Source organism: Primulina eburnea, chromosome 14, assembly GCF_022965805.1.
Source record: "Primulina eburnea isolate SZY01 chromosome 14, ASM2296580v1, whole genome shotgun sequence".
NCBI classification, from domain to species: Eukaryota; Viridiplantae; Streptophyta; class Magnoliopsida; order Lamiales; family Gesneriaceae; genus Primulina; species Primulina eburnea.
Genome location: NC_133114.1, coordinates 6,270,419 through 6,285,513, shown reverse-complemented (window position 1 = coordinate 6,285,513; position 15,095 = coordinate 6,270,419). Strand labels below are relative to the sequence as shown.

Here is a 15,095-nt window from a genome sequence, read left to right as displayed (position 1 = left end):
CTGAACAGGCTTACAGTTATAGTAGTTGGAGTATTCATTTGAAAATCGTTTTGAGATTCTTTTCGATGTTTGACCACGAGAGTCAGTTGAAACTTTTGGACTATATCCAATACCATATCTATTTGCCTTGTTCTTGTTCTCAATGGGCGGTTCAATCAGTTTACTTGGTTCAAGCTGTTCTTGTTCCACGACTGATTTGACAAAGCGAATGAATTTTCCTTTGTCCATATTCAGTTGTGGCTGAGTATCATTGGAAGATATCTCACTTTGACTACTGAACCCTAGTCCAGTCTTGTCAGCAACTGATTTTTGCGAATTTTGAATATCAGTTAGAGCTGCAGAAGATTTATTCCAAGCCTGAATGAGCTCGTTGTGCTTTGCATTTTCAAGCATCAATTTTTGAATCAACAATTGATTCCTGCTCTTTTCAGCATTGAGCTCAGCAATTTCCCTTTTTAGACTCAACATATCAACTGACTGATCAGTTTTAGTATTGTTGTCCAAGGGATCATCTTGCTTTGCTCTGGCTTTATCAAATGATAAAGCAAGCTTTTGATACTCGCTGACCATGTCATGAAGAGTCGAAATAAGCTCTTCTCTAGTGAAATCAGTTGAGCTAAAGTCGAATACCTGCTGATTGTCTGATTGATCTTCTGTCTCATCAGCCATCAGACACTTGACTTCTTCCTCTTCTTCACTAGAACTGTATGAAGTTTCTGCTTCTGACTCATCACTGTCAGTCTCTGCCCATTTGGCTTTGCTATCCTCAGCTAGGAGTACTTCATGCTTCTTTTTATAGGTTTTCCTTTCATCCTTAGGTCTCCTTTTGTGCTCATATGATTTCTTTTTTCGTTCAGTTGAGACTTGACTATCCTTCTTTGGTTTTGGGCAGTCAGCAATGAAATGTCCCGGCTTTCCACAGTTATAGCAAGCGTTTGAATCTTCTCTGGAGTTATTTCTTTGGTAGCTCTTCTGAAAATTTCCCTGATTCTTCCTCATGAATCTACCAAACTTTCTGATAAACAATGACATAGCATCATTGCTCAATTGATCTGCAGCTTTCTCAACTGAACCAGTTGGTTCTGTTCTTATAGCAGTTAGAGCAGTAGTTGCTGAAGGTGTTGATGGTTCTGCTTCTCCTCGAGTTTGTAACTCAAACTCATAAGCTTTCAGATCAGCAAACAAATCATGAATTTCAACTTTGTTCAAGTCTTTTGATTCCCTCATGGCCATTGTCTTGACATCCCATTCCCTGGGAAGTCCTCTGATAATCTTGAGAGCCACTTCTTTATTTGTATACACTTTTCCAAGTGCATTCAGTTCATTTATGATTCCACTGGTTCTTTCATCATATTCAAGCATTGATTCTCCAGCTTTCATTTTGATGTTGTCAAACTTCTGTACAGCAACAGAAAGTTTGTTTTCCTTTGTTTGCTCATTTCCCTCACATAACTGAATCAGCTTTTCCCATATCTCTTTTCCTGTCTTGCACATCTTGATCTTACTGAACGTTATCTTGTCCAGTGTTTTATACAGTATGTCCTTGGCTACATTGTCAAGGTTTGCTTTTCTTTTATCTTCAGCAGTCCACTCATCTCTGGGTTTTTCGATTCTATGAGGTGCCCCTTCGGTGATGGCAACTGCTGTGTTTGCTTTCAGAATTTTCATTGGCCCGTCAGTTATGACGTACCACATATCATCATCTTGTGCAGCTAAATGAGCCTGCATTCTGATTTTCCAGTCGTCAAAGTCTTCCCTGGAAAACATAGGAATTTTGTTGAAAGAAGACATAATGAATCAGTTGAGAGAATATGTTCTATGACAAGATAAACCTGGCTCTGATACCACTTGATAGGATCGGTTAACTCAAGGTGAAAGTGTTTAGAAGGGGGGGTTGAATAAACACTTGCTAAATTAAAACTTCTTCGAAAGGTTGGGTTCAGTTTTGTTACAAACTGACTCAAGTATCTCGTCGGTCGATAACAATCAGTTAAACTGAATAAAACAGTTGCGGAAAACTAACTGACTGAAAGATAGAATGGATAACTGAAAGTAAATAATACAGGAAATGTTTATGGATGTTCGGAGACTTGAATAACTCCTACGTCACCTCTTCTATCACAAAGATAGGATATTCACTAAAAGACTTTGATCAAATACAATAACGTGTACTGACCCACTTCAGTTTGGACTTATCTATTGCCAAAACTGAAACTCTTAGTTAACAACTCTTTTACAGATCACAACTGATCTTAGCACAACTTGTACAATTTATCGAAGATTACAAAGTGCTTTTTCTAGCTCAAAACGTAGCCTGAATGCTACTGATAAAACTGATAAGCTTGAGCTTTGATTTGACGAAGTTGAGAGAATATTTTCGCAGAGTAACAGCAAGTAAAATGAGTAGTTCAGAATCGGTAGTTCTTCAGCTGCTCTCTTCGACTATTTATAGGCTTCTGTCAACGGTAACATTTATTTGAATAACAGCCATTGTTTGCCACGTCGATATTCTCTGACAGATCGTACACTGCAACTTTCTGAAATGCGGCGTTCCACTACTACTGTTGCAGTTAGACTGTACTATATGTCGGTTGTCGCAATCAATTGATGACGTGTTCAGTTAGGAACACACTTTACTGATCGATGGTTGAGGCGCTTAAATAATAGCTGAACGATCAGTTACGTAACCAGTTAGTAACTTCAATGCGTAAATCAGTTGCTTGATTCAGTTACTTGGTTCAGTTGGTTAATTTGTCAAACTCCGGAATAAGATTTCCAACAGTAAACCATTCTGTTTTATCATTATAATCAGTAGATCATTGTTTAGCAACAATTTTCTGAATATGAAAATATAATTCCCCTTAAATTATGCATAAAATCCCGGAAATAATCAAGATAAATCAATTAATCCTAATATATTTTGGAAATAAGAAAAATTAGCCTCCGAAAGTAGTTTAGTGAAGATATCAGCAAGTTGTTATTTAGTAGACACATATTCTGGGTATGATATCTTTATTCACGATGTGAACTCGGATAAAATGATGTCTGGTATTGATATGCTTGGTTATTGAGTGAAATAGTAGATTATATGTGATCTCAGTAGCGTTGTTATCACAAAATATAGGTTATTGAGAAGCTTGAATTACATAATCTCATAGTTGTTGTTGAATCCAGAAGAGACGTGAATGAAAACTTCCGGAAGCCAAATATTTAGCCTTTGTTGTTGATGTAGCGATGGAATTCCCTTTTTTACTAAGCTACGATATTAGTCTATCACTGAGAAATTGACATGAGTCACTTGTGTGTTTCCCGTCTAATTTGCATCAAGCTAAATCAACATCTGAATACCCAATCAAGTTAATTGTATAATATTTTGTATACATAATCCGACAACATTATATCAGGTCTATTGACAGTTTAATAAAGTAGTGAACCTATAATATCTTGATACATGGTTGCATCTACTAAAATCTTCCTTCATCTTTATGAAGCTTATGTTTCCATGCCGAACATTTTCAGCATTTCATTGGTGTACTTCATCTGATTGATGAAAATTCTATATTCAATTTGCTTAACCTTTAGACTTAGAATAATGTCAATTATCCTATCAAGCTCATCTCATATTTGTTTTGCATTAATCTGATATATATATATATATATATATATATATATATATATATATATATATATATATATATATATATATATAACATAATTTTGGATTAATAGATCCAAATATAATGTCATCTACATAAATTTGTACGTATAATATATGATCATTCTTAACAAATTTGAATAGATTTTTGTCTACTGATCCAATAGAAAATTAATGATCAATCAAAAGTCAAGACATACTGTCATACCATACTCTTGGTTCTTGCTTCAAACCATTTAAAACTTTATGCAATTCGGACACGTGGTTAAACAGATCAAGATCGATAAACCTGGTGGTTGTTCAACATATACCTCCTCTTGCAGCAAACTTTTAGAAATGCAATTTTGATATCAATCTGAAATACCTTGAAATTTTTGTGAGTAGCATTGGCAAGAAATACACTTAGAGCTTCTAATCTAAGCTATTGGAGCAAAAATTTCATGAAAATCAATGTCATTATCTTGTCTAAACCTTTGTGTTACAAATCTAGCATTGTTTCTAATTACAACATCATCTTCGTTCAATTTATTTCTAAATACTCATCTAATTTCAATTATTGAATTGGTGATTAGGTCTAAGTATCATATAGCAAAGATTAATTTTCTTAAACTAATTTATTTCATCTTGCATGTTATTTATCTAACTGGAATGAACAAGGGGGCCTCATCAATCTTTTATTCACTAATAATTTTCATTCTAGTTTTGATAGGAGCAGAGGGGTTACTGATCAGCTGTGGTTTTGGTAAGAGCAGAGGTGTTACTGATTAGCAGTGAAGGAAAGTGATTCTTACTTGACATGTAACTTGGTTCTCAAAATGAATATGTTGTGTTGGATCGGGATTATTTTGCATTTAATTCTCCTCATGATCTTCTTGAATAATTTGACCAGTATTCACTCTATCATTTCTTTTGCTGATTTCTGTTTCTAGTTGCATATCAGGAACATCAAGTTCAAGGAATAAATAATATGTAGGTATTATTTCATGTACTAGTTTCAGGTGATGTTTTTTCATTGTTACTAAAGCCGAAACCAGTCATGTCTCCATATTGATTTTGTAAATCTTGCATCTTCTCTAGAGAAACATAATATTTATTCCATAAATTTACCAGTAGAGCCAACTTCTTATTCTTATTCAGTTGTCACTAGTAATCTGTATTCAATCTTTCATTCTCAGTCTTCAGCCTTGAGGTCCTCAAAAATGTCATTTTTCATACAGATGAACTTGTTGATTTTATTAGTCGGGATTTTGTTTTAATTTTAAATTCCTATAATGATTGAGAAATCTTCGAGTACTGTTTTACCATGTCTTGTAATGCTTTAACAAGATCGGTACGTGTAAATTCTTCATACTACAAATCAAATACCTCATTATTTGTTGTTTCCATACCAGCATCGGCCATTAGGTATTGAACTTTTTCATCCACTTCACTGGATTGGATTTGTGAGTGAGAAGACCCGGAACTGGATTCTGTCCAGTTGCTCTTGCTTTCTTCAACAACCATGGACTTTCGATCTTTGCTATACTTCTTATTTTGTTCTTGTGTCCCTTTTTCTTTCATCATTCTTAGGCTTGGGACAATAAAAAATAAAATGTCTAGTTTTCCAGCAGTTTAAACATGCCATGTCACCAACCGGCGATGCTTTCTTTTCGTTGTAGATCTGATTCTGAAAATTTTTGTAATTCTTCTTCATAAACCTTGAGAACTTCTTAACAAAAAATGTCATCGCATCATTACTGATTTGTTCTGCTGTCCTCTCCATAATAGTCTCAGCAATAGTAGCAACAAAAACTTTTGTTGGATGATTAGAGGTGGATCCATCTCTGCTTATGGTTTCAAGCTCGAACTCGTACGCTTTCTGTTTAGCAAACAAGTCATGCAACTCTAACTTGTTTGAATATTTGAATTCTCTCATCCAATTGTTTTAACATATCATACCATCATAAAGGCTCTCATCATACTCAATTCAACTTCTATGTTGTTGTAATATTTCCCAAGAGCTGCCAACTCGATGATAATTCCATTTAAACTTTATCAAAATCATTCAAAGATTCTCTTGGCTTCATTTTAATTCTCAAATTTTTGCATTGCAATAGTCAACTTGTTTTCTTTCGTTTGGTCATTTCCTTCACAGAGTAGAATCAGTTTCTCCCAAATTTCTTTTGCAATATCGTACATCTTGATCTTACTAAAATTGCTCTTGTCTAGGGTCTTGTACAAGATGTATTTTATAATATTATCTAGATTTACTTTCTTTTTATCATCGGCACTTCATTTTGACATATGCTTCTCGATAATTTGTGGTGGTCCATGAGTATTGACAACTGCAACATTGTTCTTCATAAGCTTGTTAGATCTGTCGGCAATCACGTAACACATATAATCGTCATGTGCATCTAAATGAGCATGCATCATTATCTTCTAATCATCACATTTCTCTTTAGATAACATAAAATATTGATCAATGATGCCATTGATTTTGATATGTTAGGAGGTTGAGAAAATTTTCTCTGATATCACTTGTTAGGATCAGTAGAAGTATTTAAAGAGAGTTGAATAGGAACCTCACAAAATTTTCTTGTACTTAGGAATAATGGTGATATCAACTGGTATTAGCAGATGAAATAGGATCTTGATCTTCCAAGTTCAGTAGATAACTAAAAATTCATAGCAGAAAAAGCCAAGCCGAACTTTGCAAACCAAAGTAAATTCTGTAAATCACAAACAACAAAGAAAAAAATACAATCGGAAGTAAATAACATAAAGATTGTTTATGGAAGTTTGAATGATGAATCATTTTTATGTTTCTTCTGAGTTTTATCACCAACTTAATCAACAAAACTTATATTATAATACTCTATGGCATAGTTTGGTACACATGATAGGATAAACATGTGATATATAATATAATGATAAGTTAAGGATAAATAAGATGTAGGATATTATATTTAATGTTTGGTATGATTTTAATAAGAGTGATTAAATTTATATATTAGATTATAATGACAAAAGTAACCTTATTATAATAAATTTTATAATTTCAAAGTTGTTGCTTGAGTTCATATTTTTTATTTGTTCATACGTCGATAGTGCTTGCATGCTTTATTTATTTTACCTAATTTTATATATTATATAATATGATAATTGAGTCATTTATTTTGTGAGTCAAGTCAAATATCAATTTTTAATGTTAATCGGGTGATACTAATAATTTTACTAAGATTTATAAAACTTATTTATATAAATATCTCAAATTCATTTATATAATTATCATATTATATAATATATAAAAATAAATAAAAATATTTATTTGATTTTAATTTCTACCTACTAGCATAGATTCATAAAAATCATTTATAAATTGAGGGTAATTAATTCATTTGTAGTGTATTTTATCCTTAAATAAAAATTATCACACCTAATAGAAGGGATATTTTATCCTTCTAAAAAATTATTTATCAAGGGCCCATGATATTATCATGAGCTTTTTAAAAATGTATCAAACATGAGATAAGAGGATTATTTATCAATCCCTCCCTTATCCCATGTACCAAATTATGCCTATAAATTCAAATAGAAAGTATCTTAAAGATGTAAAGCATTCAAAACGAGGCAGGAAGCCATGATATATAAAATCAAAGATATATGGAATTGATAGTTGAGATTAATTCTTATATTTAATTTAAAAGTTATATCTATTCTAGTTGAATTAGTAACATCGAAATAAATTATTTAAGAGTCAAATTTAGATAAGGCTGAATACTCTTTATACTAAAGCTAAAAATATTGAGATTTTTCAACATCAAATACATTATCTAGAATCACGATGAAATTAAAAATTAATTAAAATAAAAAATAATATAGATAAATTTTATATGATTTTGGATTTTTTTATAAAAAATTATATGATAATTTGAAATTGGATAAGATTTAAATATTTTTGCGTGTTCATAAATTTATGATGATATTTTTTTCCCTTAAAAATAACGAAAATTAAATAAAATAAAAATAAATGTAATATTATAGCACACATACATATTAAATAAATAATTTGGGAAATTGACATATATATAATATGTAAAATAAAATAAAATAAAAGAGGTCAAATCAGCATTGTGTTGCATTAATCAGCAGCTTCCTAAAAATAAGTCTATGGGTTACAGTCCTATCCCCTCAATTTAATGCACAGCAATCATTACCTCTATTAATTCATTTATTTTTTATTTTTTTTTTGCCTGAATATGGCTTTTGGCCGTATGTATTTCAAGAAAAACAAATATTTATGAAATCGGAAAAATTATTTCATGGGATTTCTTTTATATATATAAATGAGTTTAATTAATTTATAATAATTTTATATATTATCTATACAAACAAATTTAGCCCTTGAATTTTAGATTTACGAAAATATTGTAATAATAATAATGATATGATAATAAAATCAATCAATCAATCTGATATTTTTGAGGCCTAATTATTGAAAAATACCTAAACTTACTCTGATTTTACAATCCAATCCTTATCAGTACTTGCTTAATTATAATACCCAAGCTATCAAATCAAGCCCATATTTTGGGGCTATCCGGCATTTAACAAACATTATAATAATACTAATTTTTGTTTTGGAAAAATACATAAAATCCCCATATAAAAATAAAGGGTTTAATTTTTAAATGCCTAAGTTTTAAAACTCTAGGTTTTAAAATACTCTTATTATTATTATTATTATTATTATTATTATTATTATTATTATTATTATTATTATTATTTTTCACGAGATTTTCGTACAAATAAACTCGAATCAAGTTTTTATCTTTAATTCTGAAATTTCGGTAATACTAGTATGCCGATACATGCAATCTTGTATAATATTTTTTATAATTCATTTGATTTATATTTAAATGAGAATTAAAATATAATTATAAGAAATAGTGAGAGATTACATTGTAATTTTGATAGAAAACGATTTTGGTGAATTTGTTCATAATAAAAGGGCAAAAATAGATATACATATCTTGATGTTATTGAAGGTTTCTATCGTTTTCTGAACTTTAATAAAATAGGATAGATCAGATCATTTGAATATTCTCCATTATTTATTTTTAAGTACTTTAAATTGCTAAGTGATATTTACTAAACTTATAATTTACGTAATTATCATGTTTATGTGAATATATTTAATTTTATACCAATATCACAATGTTTTATAATAAATAAATTAAATTTTATATAAATCTTTACGTACCTAATACTCTAATTCAGTTTTTTTTTTTTAAAAAAAAAAAAAATCAATTGCAAGCCATTCCCAAACAGATGTTTAAATTAAGGTAAAAATTTATGTGAAACGGTCTCACAGGTCGTATTTTATATGACATATATCTTATTTGGGTCATCCATAAAAAATATTACTTTTTATTGTGAATATCGATAGGATTGACTCATCTCACAGATAAAGATTTACGAGATCATCTCACAAGTGACCTATTTGTCTGATCAAGTGTGAGATGTGGATGTGGGGCAAATCCTAGGACGGCGCGTTAATTCATGCCGCCGTCCGTGGGGATTGGGGTTGAAATAGTTTGCCGTAGTATGTTTGCACTGAATGCGCACTTACATGCCAAAATATATGCTAATATTGGCCATGCATGGCTTCTCCCCGAATTAATTATGGGCCATTTAAGCCTAATCCCAGTGGACCTGCCCATTAAATAGATATATCGGTAGTCTGAGCAATTGCAAGAGAACGTCAGTTTAATAAAATTCGATATTTGAATTGATGAATTTGAAATTGGTTTTAAATTATTATATAGTGAATTTCGGATTTATCTCGATTAGAAGTCAGTTCAACTTATTGTTCCAAATTATTAGTTTAAATCCAATTACAGCCTTATTTTGCTTTTGAATTTGTAGGATTTGAGTGGATTTCATTTCAAATGCACATTTCATATCGTGGAAGATTTCAAATTCATCAATTTTTTAAATGAACAAATTCATTAACTTTCAGTTTAATAGTAAGTACAAAATATTTCAAAACACACACAATATTATAGGGCAAAAACTTGTGTGAGACGGTCTCACAGGTCGTATTTTGTGAGACAGATATCTTATTTGGGTCATCCATGAAAAAATATCACTTTTTATGCTAATAGTAGTATTTTTTATTGTGAATATCGGTAGGATTGATCCGTTTCACAGATAAAGATTCATGACACCGTCTCAATCTACTCATATTAGAGAATGTTTGCCAAAAAATTATATTTTTATAAAAGTGATCAAATTTATTGATTATTAAAATGAGAAAAAACAAAAGCTTCAAATTTTTACCTCAAATCCAATTATAGTTGTAAGACCCGAGAATTTGATTACCGTGATTTGAAATGATTTGGTGATAATTGAGGTGATTACAGATGGAAGGATTAGACCGGAAAAGACGGAAGAAAACACGAATTATGTGCGAGGACAGAACACCTCGCGCATATATGCGACGAGGATCCGTGCATATGCGTGTGAGTGGCAGAAGACCTCGCGCATATGCGCGAGAAGTGTGCGCGCATATGCGCGAGCTATGCGAGAAGCCAAGGGACTTTGACGTTGCTGTAGATAGGATTCAGCACTTGACATTAGTTGTTGAACCTTAGTTTAAGTTTGATGTATGTTGTACACGACTTGTACTGTTATACTGATATGTATATTAGATTGAATTCCTATTACGTTCCGCATTTAATACTGTATTTTAAAAAAAAAATTAGACCCTATTTATTATAATTAATTAAATTGTCTCAATAATGATTAAGAAGATGATTAGCGTCCGAGTCCCCACAACAGTTTTATTTTACATTTGAATTTGAAAGATTTGAGTGGATTTTATCAAATCTGCATCTCAAATTGATGAAAAGGATTTCAAATTCATCAATTTCTTTTTTTTTTTTTTTGAACAAATTCATTAATTTTTCGTTTAATAGTAGATACAAAATATTTCAACACACACGATGTTAGGGATTGTTTAAAAAAAAAGAAAAAAAAGCAAAAATTTGTGTGAGACGATCTCACGGGTCGTATTTGTGAGACGGATATTTATTTGGGTCATCAATGAAAAAATATAATTTTTATGCGAAGAGTATTACTTTTTATTGTAAATATTGATAGGGTTGAGCCGTCTCACAGATTATGATCCGTGAGGCAGTCTCTTACATGAGACTCACTCAAAAAAAAAAAAATAGGTCTCTTATGAAACAGTATCACGAATCTTTATCTGTGAAACAGATCAATCATACCGATATTCACAATAAAAAGTAGTACTCTTAGCATAAAAAGTAATACTTTTATAGATGACCTGAATATGATATACGTCTAACAAAATACGATTCGTGAAACCATCTCACACAAGTTTTGCTTACAAAAAAATATGCTTTTGAAGAAGTGATTAAATTTGATTAAATAAAAAAAAGTGTAGTGGGTTTTATAAATAAGTTATTCACATACTTTTTTTTTATAGAGTATGTCTTTTGTGAGACAGTCTAACCAATCTTTATTTGTGAGACAGATCAATCATACTGATATTCACAATAAAAAGTAATACTTTTAGCATAAAAAATAATATTTTTTCATAGATGACCCAAATGAGAGATTCGTATCACAAAATATAAACCGTGAGACCGTCTCACACAAGTTTTTGTCTTTTTATATATATAAAATAATAAAAATATCCTTATTAGATAACATATCCTTTTATTTTGGATGAATGTGAATGACACTTTGGATTAGACAATTTTTTTTTTATTTTGGTAAAAGTGTCAAAAAAAAAATTTCATTTACTTATCAAGATACCATAAGCACTTTGAAGAAATGAGATATAGTTTTGAGATTTTAATTAAATTGAGCGGAAGCAAAATCTGGAGTTAAAAACACTAATAGTTGATTTAATTAATGAAATGTAAATAATAAATATTTTTAGTGATTGCAAACACTCTTTTAATATAATTTGAAATCTATTTTTCAATTTTTTTAACAAATGAAATCGAATCCTCTCGGTCAATCATTAGGTAAACGGAGTTCATTTGGCAATATATTCAAAAGTTGTGTATTTTGATTGAATTTGAACTTCATCATAATTATTAATAACAAAATATATCTGAATTAAATGAGTGAATTCGAAATTACCTAAATTTGTTTCCGAAACAATTCAAATGAATTTAAATAAGGCACTCTTGTTTCAAATCAATTTATCTTATTGCAACGTAATATTTATGATAATTATGTTAGATTTCAAATGAATTTAAGATTGATGTCGTTTTATTCTATTTTCTTCGCTGAAATCGTTTTTTTCCTCAAATCAAATTCTCGAAAAACACTCGGTAGTCCTAGCTGTAAACGATGGATACTAGGCGATGTGCGTATCGACAGTGCAGTGCTGTAGCTACCGCGTTAAGTTTTCCGTTTGAGGAGTACATTCGCAAGAATGAAACTCAGAGAAATTGACGGGAGCCCGCACAAACGGTGAGCATGTGGTTTAATTCGATGTAAAACGAAGAACTTTACTAGGGTTTGACATGTCGCGAATCCTCTTGAAAAAGAGAAGTGCCTTCGGGAACGCTGACACAAGTGGTGCATGGCTGTCGTCGACTCCTGCCGTAAAATGTTGGGTCAAGTCCCAATGGGTGTTCCTCTCAATATCACTGGTCACTCGAAGAAAAAACTTGCAATAATAAAGCGATGATTTTATTTTTACACGCATATTTTTGTGTGCGCATCTCTTTATTACAAAGACCCGTAGCTATTGACATGTTGGACAATATTGTCGTCGTTAGAGAGAGGCTTAAATTGTCATTTCCAGGTGTCGTAGTCACATGGAGAACAATCCTGTTTGGCAATATCATTAATTTGAAGGCCCGAATCATAAATCCCACCAATTTTCCAGTCAGCAGGCAGCACATTCTTGGCCCAATACCATTTCCCGTCGAACCCAGAAGTCACTACAAACCTCAACTGCAGAGGCCCGGCAGGGACTCGGCTCGTGTCCCAAACAGCCCCGTAGTTCCTACTCATGAAATTCCAATTTGGTGACCCAACCTAACCAATATCAAATCAGCTGTTACAATCTTTACCAAATTATAAGATTTTGAATATAAAGTTTTATGGATGGATGGATAGATGTATATACCTGAGCCACGTCTACTGCCACGATTTCTGTTTGACCACCTTGGTACAAGAAAGAAATGGCTAGGTAATTCGGCTTCTGGCTTATTTCTTGAATCCGAACACTTAAATTCTTGTTCTTTGCGTAGTCGCATGGTACCCTATAGACATGACAATCATTCAGATCGATTATATCCATTTGTAAAACGAACGTTGATATGATATCGGATATTACTGACACGACAGAACATGGAAGACATTTTGCTAATTATGTAATACCTCTTGTATAGTACAGGGAGGACTCCGAGTTTAAAAATGTCCCGCTCTTTGCCCTTTTTTGCCATAGACGAGAAAGCTTTGGTGCTCACCACGAAATCTGTCCCATTATCGACATTTTTGTCACTCAATAATACAACTGTCCCGTCTTCACTACATATGCTTCCATTTGTGCATCTCATCTGCAATTTTAATCGACAACTCCATATTTATAGCAGATGGCCGAAATCATTCTATCACAGTATTATTTAGAAGACGTGTAAATATTTAATCATGACCTGAAAGCATGCACCGCAACCAACTCCTCGGTTGTACACCGCGGGGGCCGCCGCCGTCAGACGGCCATCGTTCAATCCTACTGCCACGGAACCATACCCACAAGCCCCAGCTGCATATTACATTCGTTAAAATTTACATATTTATTGTTTCAAATCTCATCTGGGCTCGATTTATTATAGAGGGTTCTTGGATTGCTTACACTTAAGGGCTTGATCATCGGAAAAGAAGGCGACTTTGGCTTGGTGGACGCAGCGATCACACGCAGTGGCGAGCGAGGCAAGATGGAAGATTACGAAGTAGAGGGAAAACATATCCATTAAATTTTTTAGGGTGATGGAATTTATCGAGAATGCGAGTGGTATGACGATGATGATGATCTTGAGTGGAGAAGTACAAGTCACAGATTTAAATAATTTATACATACTGTTAATATATGGAAATTGATTAAATTTCGAGAAGCAAAGAGAGGCAAATGCGTGTACGCGGCTTCGATTGTTAATGGGAAAAAGAAATGGTATATGAACATGAAATTTACAGAAGTTGTACGATCGATTTGGTCAACATTAAGGGACTTTTGGTATGTGAATGCGTTATTTGTTCAATAAATTGTGGGTCGGGGTATGATCTTTTGTATGTGAATGCATTTATAATACATTATATATATATATATATATATATATATATATATATATATATATATATATATATATAACTATAACTATAACTATATATGTATGTATAATTTTGATGTGATATTCAGTTATATGTCTACCTCGTAGATGTATACTTTTATATATAATTTTGGACAAAAACTTGTGTGAGACGGTCTCACGGGTCGTATATTTGAGACGGATCTCCTAGTTGAGTCACCCATGCAAAAGTATTATTTTTTATGCTAAAAGTATTATTTTTTATTGTGAATATGGGTAGGGTTGACCCGTCTCACATGAGATCTATTCATAATTTTGATATATATATATTCATCTATGTGTTCCATATATATATATATAAATTTTTGAGGGATATATTACATAAATATTTCAACCAGCTGGTTTTGTGTAATTGTCCTTAAAAACGAAGTGTGTGTGAGGTGTCAAAGTCATATATAGGTAAAATAATTGACTTAGCTGTTGAAAGGGTGTTTTTTAGGGAATAAATTAATTAAACTATTAATGTTAGATGAGATTTTTATTACAATCTCTTCTTTATTTCATGTTTGTGTGCAGATTTGGATATGCATAATCTGGTCATAATTTTATCTGAATATAGATAATCACATCATATTTCTTTTTTAAATATATATTCGTTTATGATTTGTCATACTTTTGGATTTTTTTTATAATGCCATCAATCATGCCTATAAATAGCGGGCATTTTAGATTCATACGCATATATTTATTTAAGCAAATGTAACCATTTAAAATATTTACAGATAGGTGCGAAATATTTAGGACTACGATTTACAGATATGATGATGAACGGTTTGATCGAATGAGTTGGGTGGATAATCTATCTGTTGAGCGCAATAATCGTCCTTGTTTGATAGAGCGATCGAACCATGGTGCTTGAGCTATTGTGTGGTTTAAAAGATTTGAGTTGCACCATTACCACTAGCTATAGCTTTTGGTAAAGCGGCAAGCGCTCGGTCCTACAATTGGTATCAGAACTCAGTTAAATCTTGTCTAAGAATCATGGAATCTTTCAATAAAATCCCTATGTTTTTCAGAGAAGACTTCGATGATTGGAAAAT

General features: G+C 31.8%; 1 protein-coding gene across 1 annotated transcript; it reads right to left on the bottom strand.

The window, feature by feature from the left end:
* Positions 1 to 12,338: 12,338 nt before the first annotated feature.
* Positions 12,339 to 13,773, bottom strand: LOC140812256 (expansin-like A1). The gene is made up of 5 exons (XM_073170485.1): positions 13,545 to 13,773; positions 13,345 to 13,454; positions 13,070 to 13,248; positions 12,816 to 12,951; positions 12,339 to 12,724 (listed from the first exon to the last, which is right to left on the bottom strand). Exons 1-5 carry the CDS (start codon positions 13,765 to 13,767, stop codon positions 12,479 to 12,481), a joined length of 894 nt encoding a protein of 297 aa, XP_073026586.1. The 5' UTR covers positions 13,768 to 13,773; the 3' UTR covers positions 12,339 to 12,478.
* Positions 13,774 to 15,095: the final 1,322 nt, after the last annotated feature.

Bases quoted from the DNA above. Each gene is read 5' to 3' on its own strand.
- LOC140812256 (XM_073170485.1), bottom strand. From the start codon at position 13,767: ATGTATAAATTATTTAAATCTGTGACTTGTACTTCTCCACTCAAGATC. The intron at 13,455-13,544 runs GTAAGCAATCCA...TGTAATATGCAG, and splicing joins CGATGATCAAGCCCTTAAGT to CTGGGGCTTGTGGGTATGGT. The intron at 12,952-13,069 runs GTATTACATAAT...TCATGTCTATAG, and splicing joins CTCCCTGTACTATACAAGAG to GGTACCATGCGACTACGCAA.